This window comes from Diabrotica undecimpunctata, chromosome 8 (assembly GCF_040954645.1).
Source record: "Diabrotica undecimpunctata isolate CICGRU chromosome 8, icDiaUnde3, whole genome shotgun sequence".
Classification (NCBI taxonomy): domain Eukaryota; kingdom Metazoa; phylum Arthropoda; class Insecta; order Coleoptera; family Chrysomelidae; genus Diabrotica; species Diabrotica undecimpunctata.
In genome coordinates this window covers 27609280-27622976 of record NC_092810.1, presented here as the reverse complement: position 1 = coordinate 27622976, position 13697 = coordinate 27609280, and the positions used below count along the sequence as shown (strand labels likewise).

Genomic DNA, 13697 nt, shown 5'->3' with positions numbered 1-13697 from the left:
ATTAGATATGCCGACGACACAGTAGTTTTTGCGGATAGTCTGGACGGTTTGCAAAGAATAATGTCGCGTATATTAGATATAAGTAGAGAACAAGGACTTGATCTTAATACGAAGAAAACAAAGTACATGGTAGTCAGTAAGCACGAAATATCAAATACACAGCTTTTGGTTAACCAACATCCAATTGACAGAGTGGAAAACAACGCATAGGAAAAGCGAGATTGGCGTTGATAATGATGAAGTCTCTTTTCAGAAGTCACGATTTACCACTTGCTACCAAAATCTCTCTCATTAGATGCTATGTATTTTCTACGTTAATATACGGAGTAGAGGCCTGGACACTTTCCGAAGCTTCTTTAAAAAAACTCGAGGCATTCGAGATGTGGTGTTACAGACGTATTTAAGAATTTCATGGGTGGATCGTGTGAGTAATGTTGAGGTCCTACGTAGAATAGGCAAGAAATGCGAGATTATTAACACCATCAAAGAGCGCAAACTAGAATATCTTGGCCATGTTATGAGGAATGAACGGAGATACGGCTTGTTGCATCTCATTCTTCAGGGCAAGGTAGTTGGAAATAGAGGACCGGGGAGAAGAATATCTTGGCTTCAAAACCTGAGAAAGTGGTTTAATACATCGACAACCGGACTATTCAGAAAAGCAGCAAGCAAAGTCAGGATAGCCATGTTGATAGCCAACATCCGGAACTTATAGGCATCGTAAGAAGAAGAAGAAGATAAATAAAAAAATGAGGTGATAATTACCTCAACGCATAGCTACTGCCAGAAAATGTCACCACACAGTCGTCTGGTTAACGGTAATTTGCAAGTATGAGTACAGTTTCAGTTTTGTATTTAATATTTCTTCCTTAACGCTTGAAATATTTATAGATACATTTTCCATTACCTTCTTTGCACGACTTGTAAAACTAGCTTTGATGTTAATTTTGTATTTAATTTAACCATGTTTCATTCCTTATTGCATAATACCTGCAATATATTTCTTTTTTTTAGCAAAATGAGAGCCTTCCTTCAGGAATCATCGACTTTGATGAGCTCGTGAACAGTAATCTAGATATACCTGATGTAGATGTATTACCCAGCGATTTAGCTGTTTTGCCCTACTCGAGTGGTACGACTGGTTTACCAAAAGGGGTAGAATTAACTCACTCAAATATTGTTTCTAATTTATGTCAGATGTTACATGACGATTACAATTTCCAGGAGGCACCTACAGGTAAATATTGAACCTTTTAGTATAGATTGTACTGCATTTTATTCGTATACTTGAAATTGAATACTCGGAATATTCGAAGTATTTAATTTTTCTTAAATTAATCAAGGCAATATATATGACGGCATTAGTTGAGACGTTGCAATACGATCTTTAAATCATTGATGTTAGCTGTCACTATCACTGTAGCGATGACTAATAATTTGACAAGAAGGTTTAATTAATACCATGCTGAGATTACGATCCAACAGAAATTTTACAACTGAGCGTGGCTAGGCCAAGATAAGTGATGTTGTTAATCGTTCTCTACAAAAGCATTTTGTCAAAGCAGTCAAATTCAATGTTGTTTTCGGTTGAAGGCACTTGACAGGTTGCACCCGCAATAGGTATATTGGGACGTCTCAAGCAGCGTAGATGATTTAAGTAAGGTACCGAATTACCGTGGATTAAATCAGCACATCAATAATCAAATCAATGTAGGTACAGGTAATACATCAGATCAATCCTCACAATAGACTAGACTGGAATAGAATAGACTGAACTGAATGGATGGAGGAAACGGCCAGACTCAGTGTCATCGAATTGGAGGACGTCTGTAAAGAGAGAACATTTACTGTAGGAAGGCTACTTTAATGAAGACAACTGCATGCAATAGGAACCACAACGAAAATGAATTCGATTTTCTATATTTAGGTCAGCTAGGGATAAAAAAGAGTGGGAGTATTGGCCGAAGAGTGCCACTCGAAAATGGTGGAAAAACGCGTGTGGTCTTATTTTCTATACTATTCTACTTTCTTCTGACTGAAAAGATTATTTTATAGAAGACCCACATCTCAGCTTTTCTTAGAAAGTAAGCTGGGTTGTTCAACAATAGGAATGAACTTCTTTGTTAAGAGGAAGAGTTTCTATTTAACTAACGAAAGATAATAAGAGCGAGGACAACATACTGTGAGCTATTTCGTTGTTGCGAACAGGCGTGACAAATCGCTCGTTGCTTAAGGATTATTCTTAATGGGTCTAGCAAAGTATATGGACATAGGTGGCGTGAAAGTAATTTTCTAATAGGAATAATTGAAAAAATTTTAAACATGCTTTAATTCGATAGTCTACCCCTAGTCCAAGAAAACTTCTAATTTCTTTTTTATTTCTTGGCTTACGATATGTTCTAGATAGTACGCCTCTCTTTGCATTCGTGAACATTTCTTATAAAATTTAGCATTAAATTGGCATTTCCCAATCTGTCAAATACCTCGCTTAAGTTTTTCAGATATTAATCAAAGGTTTTGCACTTGGACAAATGAATTATCATTATATCATCAAGATCCTCTTATATTTCCAAATATGCTCTCTTAAAACTATCTCCATCACACGTTCAAACGTAGCTGGAGCATAAAAAAGACCAACTGGTAAAACCTGAAACTGGTAGAGACCACGGTCAGTTGAAGAAGCTGGTTTATTTCGATCATTAGGATGTTTTGTTTACCAGTAGCTGCTTTTTAAATCTGGAGTCGAAAACCATTTAGCACCTAATAAAGTGTTTGATGTATCATCTATTTATGGTCATCGATAACTGTATTTTTGTGTAATCTGGTGTATTCTTCTGTAGTCCACATAAAAGCGAGTAGATTCGTCTTTCATAGTTAATAAGACAACTAGTGAATACCAGGGGCTCGACTTCTTCGATGATATCTGCATTTATCATGTCTTGTATTATATTTTCAACTTCTGTTTGTCTAGCAAATGGTAATCTCCGCCGGGCTTGATGAATGGGTCTTATATCTCCAGTATAAATTCTAATTTGAATTAGACTAGTACCTGAGTTTTAGATAGATTTTTTGTATTTAAAAATGTCGTAGTTTTTATTAATTAAGTTTTTGTTTCACGAGGCTAGTGTCAACTGGGTAACTTGAAGCTGTATTCTTTTTTAAATATTTTTCGCACTGAATTATTTTTTCTTTTGGAGTACAGAATGCTATTTGTTGTTCTGTCTTTAATGTAAAAAGGCGTTTTAGACAAATAAGCAACCCTTACTGGAATAACCTCATCTACATTAACGACGCACCCAGCAGTCACAATTCCGTCACTAACGAGTTCCTCGCTTTCCACAATGCTTAAATGTAGACCTTTAGGTTTTTGATTCAGCCTCCTCGGAACGATACTTTCAGAATTTTGAAGAATTTCTGTATCCTCGCTTACTTTTACTTGAGGTATCGATTTTTCCAAATGTAGGATAATTTTTTCATTTTCAATAAATACAATTTTATTTTCAAGATCTATGAAAAAGTTTGTTCATTTGTGCATAATATACATCCCAAGAATACAAGAAATAGGTGTTTTATCAAGGTGTTACCAATCTGTATGATTGTTGGTTATCTGCGGTAGTGACTTTCTCATGTTCTCAAAAATTTATAACTATTAAATTTTGGGAGATCTGGAAATACTTTTCGCCGCTTCATACCCCTGGGCTGAGGTTGGTGTTCCATTCAGGGTTTTGTGATATTTTAATCGAGGAGTTTGTTGCATTTCAACATATATCAACTGTATACCAATTTGTTCCAGAAAATCTTCCTTCGTGTCTTTCTCAATATCTTCCTCAGTGTACTCTCAGGCGTCTGAGTGCAGACACAACTCACAAATGGTTAATAAAGAAGGATGGGAGTTAAATCAATTTAAATCTGCAAAACAAGATACGAGTATAAGCTGCCTATAATCAAAATTGGATATGGAACATTAAGAATTACTTGGGAGACCATAACCGAGAAACTGATAAAAATGAACCTTACGATGAGAGGACACAAATTTTGATATATATATATATATATATATATATATATATATATATATATATATATATATATATATATATATATCAGAAGAAGAATTAAAAATCTTGATATTTATATATTATAAGTCCTAACATAAAAAATTATTTTTTTCAGATAGTTATCAAGACGTTACAGCTGGCATTCTTCCATTCTTTCATATATATGGTCTCGTAATGACATTGTTTACAACAATAAATAATGGGGTAAAGACTATTGCTATAGAAAAATTTACACCAGATTTATATATATCTGTTCTGAAGAATTTTCCCATTAGTTTAATTTATGCAGCACCTCCATTAGGTAAGTAAATTCTAATTCTAATGAAACACTTCTATTGCAAACGCCAATTATAATGGCTTGCCAGAAATGACGCATTTTCAGTCCCTAGAGTCACTAGATTCTTCCTAACGTTGATATATCGACACCTCAAAAGAAAGTATTTAGGCTCTTAAATAAATTTTGTGATTAGCCATGATTGTTAGACAATACAAGTAAATTTTTTTCAGTTTTATTCCTAACTACAAGTCCATTAGTTAAAAGTGAATATTTTAAAAATCTAAAGTTGGTAACTTCTGGAGCTGCACCTTTAGGATTTTCTGATGAGCAGAGATTTTTGGAGAAAGCACAAAATCCAAAAACCAAAATAGTACAGGGTAAGTTAAATACTATTTATTAACCACAAAAATAAATTAATTAAAGTCTGGAAAAGAATTACGCTGAATATTAAGTTATCATTAAATATTGAAAACATCTCAGAAGCTTATCACTCATTTTAAAGTTTGCCGTAGACGCTAATTGACGGGTTGCTTAAACATGCGAAAGCCTTTAAGGTCTGGTCAAAGAGTCATGGTCCGCCCTTTCTTTATTTTAGTCACAAAGTCTTATTTTTTAAAGAAGCTGCAGTCACTGGTTTCTTCTTACTTCACTAGTGGATGTTTCACACTTAGGTACAAGATCTTTAATGTGTTTCTACTAACAACTCTGGACTTGAAGAGCTGCAGTAAGTTTTGATAGCTACTGTAATCCTGTCTGTAATCTCCTCCGTTACAGAGTTATTTGTGCACCCAGCTATTTAAAATACCTCTCATCCTAATATCTCTCTTCAAAAACACCACACTAAAATTAATAACCAAAGTTATAACAAATAAACTCAATGAAAATATAATACTAGCAGAAAAATAACCAGGTTTTGGGTCGGGAAGATCATGCACCGACGCTATATTTATAATAAGGCAAGTGCAAGAGAAATTAGAATACAACAAACTGGCATATCTATGTTTCGTGGATCTTAAGAAAGCATTTGATCAAAACGATCGAAAATATTTACTAAAACAATACAAAAAAATTAAAAGTAAAAGATTTAGCTGACCCTATTGAAGCTGACAATGGGATAAGACAGGGAGATTCCACAAAGAGAACAAAAAGTATGTTAAGAACAGCAGATTAAACGCTTAGAAAAACTGAGAGTAAAATACTATGGCTTAGAGCTAGAAGTACATATTATATACAACGATAAAGGCGACTAAGAAGCTTAAGAAATCATACACAACTATGCCACCCATCCGTAAACCAAATGGCGAATGTGCCTGTTCCAACAAAGAAAAACCGGACGTCTTTGCTGAACATCATACAAACGTATTTCAAACAGCGCCAGCAGACACTGATGATAAAGTGAAATCACTAATAAGCGCAGCATGTTAAATGTCTATTCTGATTAAAAGTTTTTTTTTTATAGCCCTTTTTCTATCCGAATTGTCGAATAAAGGCCTCTCCCATTTCTCGCCATTCATCCCTGTTGTGTGCTAGGCGTTTCCACATTGGTCCTTCGACTCTTTTCATATCCTTGCTCCAGCGCATTTGAGGTCTTCCTCTTGGTCTCTTCGCATCGTACGGTCGCCAGTTTCCGACTTCTTTGTTCCATCTACCATCTTCGAGACGTTCGTTGTGTCCAGCCCATTTCCATTTTAATTTAGCTGCTTGTTTCGCGGCGTCCTTTATTTTTGTTTTGTTCCGGATTGCTTCGTTCGTTTGCCGATCTATTAGTGAGATACCAAGCATCTGTCGTTCCATGGCTCGCTGGGTTTTTCGAATCTTGGCCATGTTCTTTTTTGTGAATGTCCAGGTTTGAGCTCCGTAAGTGAGAACGGGAAGGATACAAGAATCGAACACTTTGGTTCGAAGGTTTTGGGGTATCTTTTTGTCTTTCAGTATGTATGAGAGTTTTCCAAATGCGGCCCATCCCATTCTTACTCATCTGCTTATTTCGGTAGTTTGGTTTTCTTTGTTTACCTTGATATTCTGACCCAGATATATGTATTCTTCTACATGTTCCACTTTTGTTCTTTGGATGGTTATCGTCGGTTGATCATCTTTATTCGACATTATCTTAGTTTTACTCAGATTCATTTTCAGTCCTTTTTTTATGGATTCCGTATGAAGCTCATCGATCATCGTCTTCAGTTCTTTCCAGCTGTCGGCTATTAGTACTACGTCATCTGCATATCTTAGATGGTTTAAATACTTTCCGTTTATCGATAGTCCCTTCGTTTCCCAATTTAGTGATTTAAAGATGTCTTCAAGTGCGGCAGTAAATAGTTTTGGAGATATGGTATCTCCCTGTCTTACTCCTCGGTTGATTTTTATTGGCCTCGTTTATATTCCGTTATCCATCGTGACTACCATTTCAGCGTGTTGATATATATTATGTATTAATATCCTATATCTAGAATCTATTCTGCTGTTGACCAGTGCTTCCTCAATAGCCCATAATTCTATGCTGTCAAAAGCTTTCTCGTAGTCTATAAATGCTAAACAGATTGGTAAATTGTATTCGTTAACTTTTCCTATTAGGACCTCTAGTGTGTGAAGATGGTCACATGTTGTACTGAACTCTTTTCTAAATCCGGCTTGCTCTACTGGTTGATATACATCGAACTTTGTTGTCAATCTATTTGTAATTATTTTTGTGAACGTTTTATAAAGTTGTGATAGTAGTGATATTGGACGATAATTTTTTAGATCTGTATTGTCCCCTTTTTGTGTATTAATATTGTGTTAGCAGTATTCCATTCCTTTGGTATGTTTCCTTCAAATAGGCATTTATTAAAAAGTATTTTTAGGTACCTGATGACTTCTTCTCCGCCTTCTTTCAACATTTCTGCCAGAATTCCATCACTACCCGGTGCTTTATTGCTTTTTAATTCTTTAATTGTATTTTCTATTTCTACTTCGCTTATTTCGGGCATTACTTCAGAATTTACGTTTGTTATTTGTCTTTTCAGATTTTGCTTTGAAGAGTCGGGGGGATCGTTTCTTGAGCGGTATAACTCAGTATAGAAGTTTTCAACTATGTTTGATATCTGAGCTTTGCTTGTTTCTAGTTGGCCTTGTTGATTTTTCATAGTTATAATATTTTTCTTTCCTAATTTCGGTTTGGTATATTTCAGACTTCGATTTTTCTCTATCACTCTTTCTACATGTTCTTGTTGATGTTTTTTAATATCGTCTTTTATCTGTTTTCGTATGGCTCGATTAAGTTCTTTGTATTCTGTGGTATTTCTTTTGTTTAGTGACAGGAGCTCTTTTCGTTGTTTCAGCATATTCTTCGATTCTGCACTTATTTTGGATTTTTTGTTGTTATGGCGGGTTGCTACTTCTAAGCTAGCATTCAATAGTTCTTTTGTTATAACTGAGTTAATTTTATTAACGCTGAGTTGTTCCAGATTCAGTGCTTGGGCGGTTTTTAATTTGCTAGCATATTTTTCTTTATCGACTTTTAGCTTTTCTGTGTCTATTTGTATCGTGTTATTAAAGTTAATTCTACGTTTGCTATACTTAATCCTTAGTTTAGCTCTAACCATTCTGTGATCACTACCCAGAGAGACATTATTTATTACTGTTACAGCTTCTACGACACCTTTCTTGTTACACATTAAATTTGATGTTATTGATTAAAAGTTACTCCTATAAAATTCAAGAAAAAAATAAACCAACTCAACTCACGAAAAGCCCTAGGTTATGGTTTAATCTCGACACAAATAATAAAACAACTTCCTCGCAAGACAATTACTTTGCTAATAGTTATATTTAACCGCATGCTATTCTTATCATACTTTACAAAAATATGGAAATTTGCTGAAATCATTATGATCCTCAAGCCAGGAAAAAAGCCCAATGAAGTAACATCTTATCGACCCATCAGCCGATCAGCCTACTCCCAACCGTAAGCAAAGCTTACGGTTGGGAGTAGGCTGATCAGTTTGGTTTTCGGGAAAAATACTACACTACCCAACAAGTCCATCGAATGATAAATAAAATATCAAAAAGTATTAAAGAAAAGAAATACAGCATTTGACAAATTCTGACACAGAGGTTTGCTTTACAAAGTAAAAATATCAGTATTCAGTAACTATTTTCTTCTAGTCTGTAAAATTTAATGACCAACAATCCAACCTCTGGTCTATCAACTCCGGAGTCCCACAGGGTAGTATTCTAGGGCCGCTGCTTTTCTCAATCTAGACAGCCGATATACCAGAGAGTAATAATACTACAATCATTTCCTTTACTGATAACGTAGCAATATTAGCTGTAAATGACGATATAAAAAATGGAGAACAAAAGTAAACAAAACAAAATCAACTCAAATAACATTTACCAACTGCAACAACGTAATATGCCCATCTGAAAGAATGGAAAATGTAAGAATGCCAACAGTAACAGACGCTAGATACCTTGGATTCTATCCTGACCAACGTCGCACTTAGAAGAAACATATCTAGACCAAAAGAATACAACTCGACTTAAAGTTCCGGCAAATGTATTGGCTCCTTGGACGTAAATCAAAAGTTAGCATTCTAACAAAATTTTTCTATACAAAGCCATACTCGAACCTATCTGGTTCTACGGACTACACCTATGAGGCTGTGCAAAGCCAATGTCGCTGAATATCATCCAAAGATTCCAGTTTAAAGTGCTAAGATCGATAGTGGATGCATCATGTTACGTAAGTAATCAAACATTTCACTACGACTTAAAGATTCCTTTCATCATAAAAGAAATATATCGAGCCACGGAGTTACAAAATAAATGAACCATTCACCACAAAAAAAAGCTAGTAAGAGAATTATTCAACAATGGTCCAGTCACTAGGAGACCCAAGAACCTGGCCTCAAGACCCACTTCAAAACTAAACCAAAATAGAATAAGGTAAGACATCATTCGATGTCTTCCCTTCACGCCCTACACCAATAATACTTTTACTTAATACTCTATAATGATGTAAATTGTAAATAAATATAATTGCAAAAAAATTGTTTCTGGAAGTGAGAAGTACTTTCTATAGATAAAGGATGTATATTTTGCAGCTGCTTTAAGATTAAAATTTTCTGTTTTAGGTTATGGAATGACAGAGGCATCTCCAATTTTAACGTATTATTCAAAATATATAAGTAGGAATGAAGCAAACGGGGGTACAATCGGTAAAGTGGTACCAAATACTTTAATCAAAATTGTAGCTCCAGGTGATACCACAGGTACATATTTTATACAAAAACTAATTTTTTTGTACTTACATCATTAAAGTATATCTTTTAATTATACTACACAGAAACAGACTGTTAAATTTATCACAAAACGCTGTAACACTTACATCTTGAATTAAAAAAATAATACTTTTCGTATGAACAACTGAGTAGGAATAAATAAGTAACTTTACTCTTTATTAATGTGTAACGCACTATTTGATGTTTTCTTGGACATTCTAGGTACGCCACTAGGACCTAACGAAAAAGGTGAATTATTGGCAAAGGGACCTCAGATAATGAGGCGATACCTTAACCGTGAAGAAGAAACAAAAAACTCGTTCTTGGATGGTTGGTTGAAAACTGGCGATGTTGCTTATTATAATCAAGATGAATGTCTTTTTATTACTGATAGAATCAAGGAATTAATCAAGGTAATAATTGGAATTCATTTGTGATTATTAAAGCTTTTTTTTGATGTTACGCAGCTGCAGAAGTATATCTTAGTAGCCCTTCGACAAATACACACATTCATCTTAATTTGATGTTAATTGAATTATTAGATTTTTTCCAAATTAGATATTACCAACGAATCTTGACAAAGGAAGCGTATCTAACAAATTTAGGGCAGTGGCGATTCGTGATCTTGTAATCGAGTATGCGGGTAGGCGACACATGTAGAGTAGAAATTCCAAACATTCTAAGCCTTTCTCTATTTTAGTCAGGAATGGAAAAAAAACTTTCTAAGTCAAATGTTAAGTTAAAAGCTTTATTAGCATGTATTTTATTTGTAACATAGGGCCTGTATATTATCAGGGCCTGCTGCTTTGCCATCCTTTAACTGTGTTATTGCGGAATAAACTTCCTGCTGTAATATCCTTGGTCCATCATTTACCTCTTCTTTTAGCTCAAAAGTGTTATCTCTTTGGTCTTTTAGGAAAAACAAATAGTTTTTATAGATATTCTTTCCACGTTCTTATTTTACTCTGTTTGTCCAAGATGATGTTTCCGTCAGAATCAGTTATATTTCCTTTCTGCCTTCGTCTTGGTCCCCCTATGAGTTCTTTAACTTTCCTATGTACATTGTGACTATCGTACTTTGACTGCAGAGTCTCAATTTCTTCGCATCTTCCCCTTGCTTCTCTGTTTTTCGTTCTTATTAATATATTTATGGTTTTATATTTGTCTGGGTCATTTTTGGTTTCTCTTCTCTCGTCCATTAGTTTCAGGATCTCATCTGTTATCCATGATTTTTTCTTCATTAATTTATCTGTCTTTAAGTGTTTATCCTTTACAATTTGTACTATTTCTGTAATATGTTCGATCGTTTGCTCTTTAGTCGATTGGTCTCTAATTGCAGTCACTTGCTTATTTAACGTGTCTTGGACTCTCATCCTCGTATCAAGGTCTTTCAGCATACGTAGGTCGTATGATTGTGCTTTCCTTTTCTGCACTGTTTTGAATTTGACTCGAAATACTACCACCAGTGGAACGTAGTTTGTCTCCAAGTCTGCTCCAGGATAAGTCTTGACAGATGTAAAGCTGTTTCGGAATCTTTTATTTACTAAAATCTAGTCTGATTCCTAATAATTCTCCCGGCTCTGTCTCGAGGAAATTTTTACGTATATAGCTTGCGAGGTGGTAATTGGAATTTTCTGATGTACTGTAACAGAATTGGAGACTTTTCTCATTCAGTTTTTTAATACATCCAAATTTTGGGCTCAAGCCTCAGGATAAGGCCTCTAGCTTTAAGATGATCGTAGATGACGCTTTTTAAATATCCCCAAAAAAAATCCATGGGTGTAAGATCAGGAGATCACGCAGGCCATCCGCTCGCTTATAAAGACACATGTTGTTTACAAAAATAAATTAAAAATCTATGCTGTTATTGCTTTAAACAACCACTGTATAACTTCAAATTATTGGCGACGAGGCAACGGAGGTTCGTGGAAAGTCGGCAGCGCGCAGTGCTGCCATTTATAGTATGTATAATGTTACATACTTACGAATAAATTTAAAAAAATTAATGATCTCCGAGGGATGTGGCTGTCTCTCTATCACAATTTTAAGTTATATTTTGATAGAACACAAAAGAAGTCGTCTTATATGAAAAAAATCCTTAGTGCTATATGCACTGCTGTATTCGTAGTACTTAAATAGAGTGCTAACCTAACCAGGTCTGAAGACTTTCTCCTTCTGTGTCGACGCTTTGGACTGGCAGTGACAGCTGATGAGCAACTCAATCCACCCATCAACTGTCCTGGACGAATTATAAGATATATAATTAGAAGCGCAGAAATGAATATGTACGCATATGCAAGGTGGAGAACGTCAAGGACTTGATAAGGAATAGAAGAGTAGAATGGAACGATAATATAAGCCAAATGACAACAAATAGGTGGTGAATGTTATCATCAATGTTGTTTCACTCCCAGAGTTCAATTTGGTGGAGGTGGTATAATGGGTGGACAGGCATTTCTCTAGAGGCGCATACAAAACTTGTTACAATTCGAGGGGGCAATTTAATCGCTATTTTAAAGGTATATTGAACAATGATCGGAAGATCATGTAGTTCAATTTGCCCCATTTGTTGAAAAAACTGTCTTCTGATGCAAGATAATGTTCATCCGCACATTGCAAAAATAACTCGGGGTTACTTGGATGGAATTGGGATTCCTTTATTGCCATGGCCCCCAATAAATCCAGACTTCGAGACAATGGTGGGGAAATCCCTCAAGAAGAATTTTTTGCCTTAATCCAAAGTATGAAAATGTGAATTTTTTTAATTTTTTATTCGTTTTTCTTTGTTAAATTCTTGATTTGTAATAAATTTTACTTTTAAATTTTGTTAATTATTAAATACTTAATTGGAAACACTATAAACGCATATAATTATGAAACACAAATTTTTAGGAAAATCCAAAATTTTCCATTCGTCTGGTATTTTCCCAGTAATAATACAATAACGTATTTGTATATTAGTTTTTTGTATATTGTATTTGTATATTGTAATTACAACTAAAAATAATAAGTAATAGTAAAAAATAAAAACTCCTGGCTAAGAATTTATTACTTTATAAATTCAACTACTGAAAAAGACAAATTGTACAGGCCAAACCTTCAAAATGCTCATGTCCAATAAATTCTTGGTGAATCATAAGGTGGTACCTTTTTTACAAATTATGTCAAATCAAATGCAAAAATAAAACGAAAGTACTTAAAAATCAATTAGTAACAAACCAATCCCGCATTTAAACTAACGAAATAAGTATTTTACTATATTACATGATATTACTGGTGAGATAATACTATTAGTACCGCCTTTATTATTGCTGTCGCGTTATAACTACCAAGTTAGCAATTTAGAACCTACATGAATTAGAAGAATTATGGAGAAGCTTGCAGAGTACGATTAAATAGGTATAGTAAATGACAGAAAATAAAGCACCTTTTCACATGCAATACAGAATGACAACCATTTTATTACTACCTTAAATGTCAAGATAATCAACAAGCTAACCTGATTTACATACTGTTTGGGGATTAGAATAGGCAACGCTTCAATATTAAAGCCTTCACAGCAGGATTTTTTATTTTTCGTTACAAAAAAGTTTCCAGACTGGATTTTCGTTATTTTTACGGAAAAAAATAATAAAAAAAATTCTGAACAACTATTTTTTTTTTTATTTTGGAAAAATATAAGTGTTGTTTATGAACAACATTATGCAAATAAGGATATACTTATTATATACTACTCTCCAAAATTAACGCACCACCTAAAATGGACCATGATTTTAAAACTATATTTCTTCTGAACCCTTAATTGGATTTTCATGATTTATTTTTCACATTGTAGGTATATTTCTAGTTAATGACTATATTAATGTTTTTTAAGAAATGTCAACGTTTTACTTATATACAGGGTGTAAAAATAAAGTTGTGTTTTTTCACCTAATTTTGCAACACCCGGTGGAATGTATTAGAAACAAACGCTACATGTTATTAATATTTTAAGATCGCTTCATTCTTTTTTTACATTTTGGTAAAAAAATCATTGCATACTATACGTTTATTATCAAAAAAGAAAAGTATGTTCAAAGTATTGCGTGATTTTTTACT

General features: G+C 34.2%; 1 protein-coding gene across 1 annotated transcript in view; it reads left to right on the top strand.

The window, feature by feature from the left end:
- The window catches only part of LOC140447332 (uncharacterized), a 54953-nt gene that overhangs the window by 38721 nt on the left and 2535 nt on the right, over positions 1-13697 (top strand). Inside the window, exons 4-8 of the mRNA XM_072539932.1 lie at positions 1015-1237; positions 4174-4359; positions 4566-4712; positions 9453-9590; positions 9822-10012. Of these exons, the coding sequence (XP_072396033.1) occupies positions 1015-1237; positions 4174-4359; positions 4566-4712; positions 9453-9590; positions 9822-10012 (885 nt within the window). The remainder of the gene's footprint in view (positions 1-1014; positions 1238-4173; positions 4360-4565; positions 4713-9452; positions 9591-9821; positions 10013-13697) is intronic.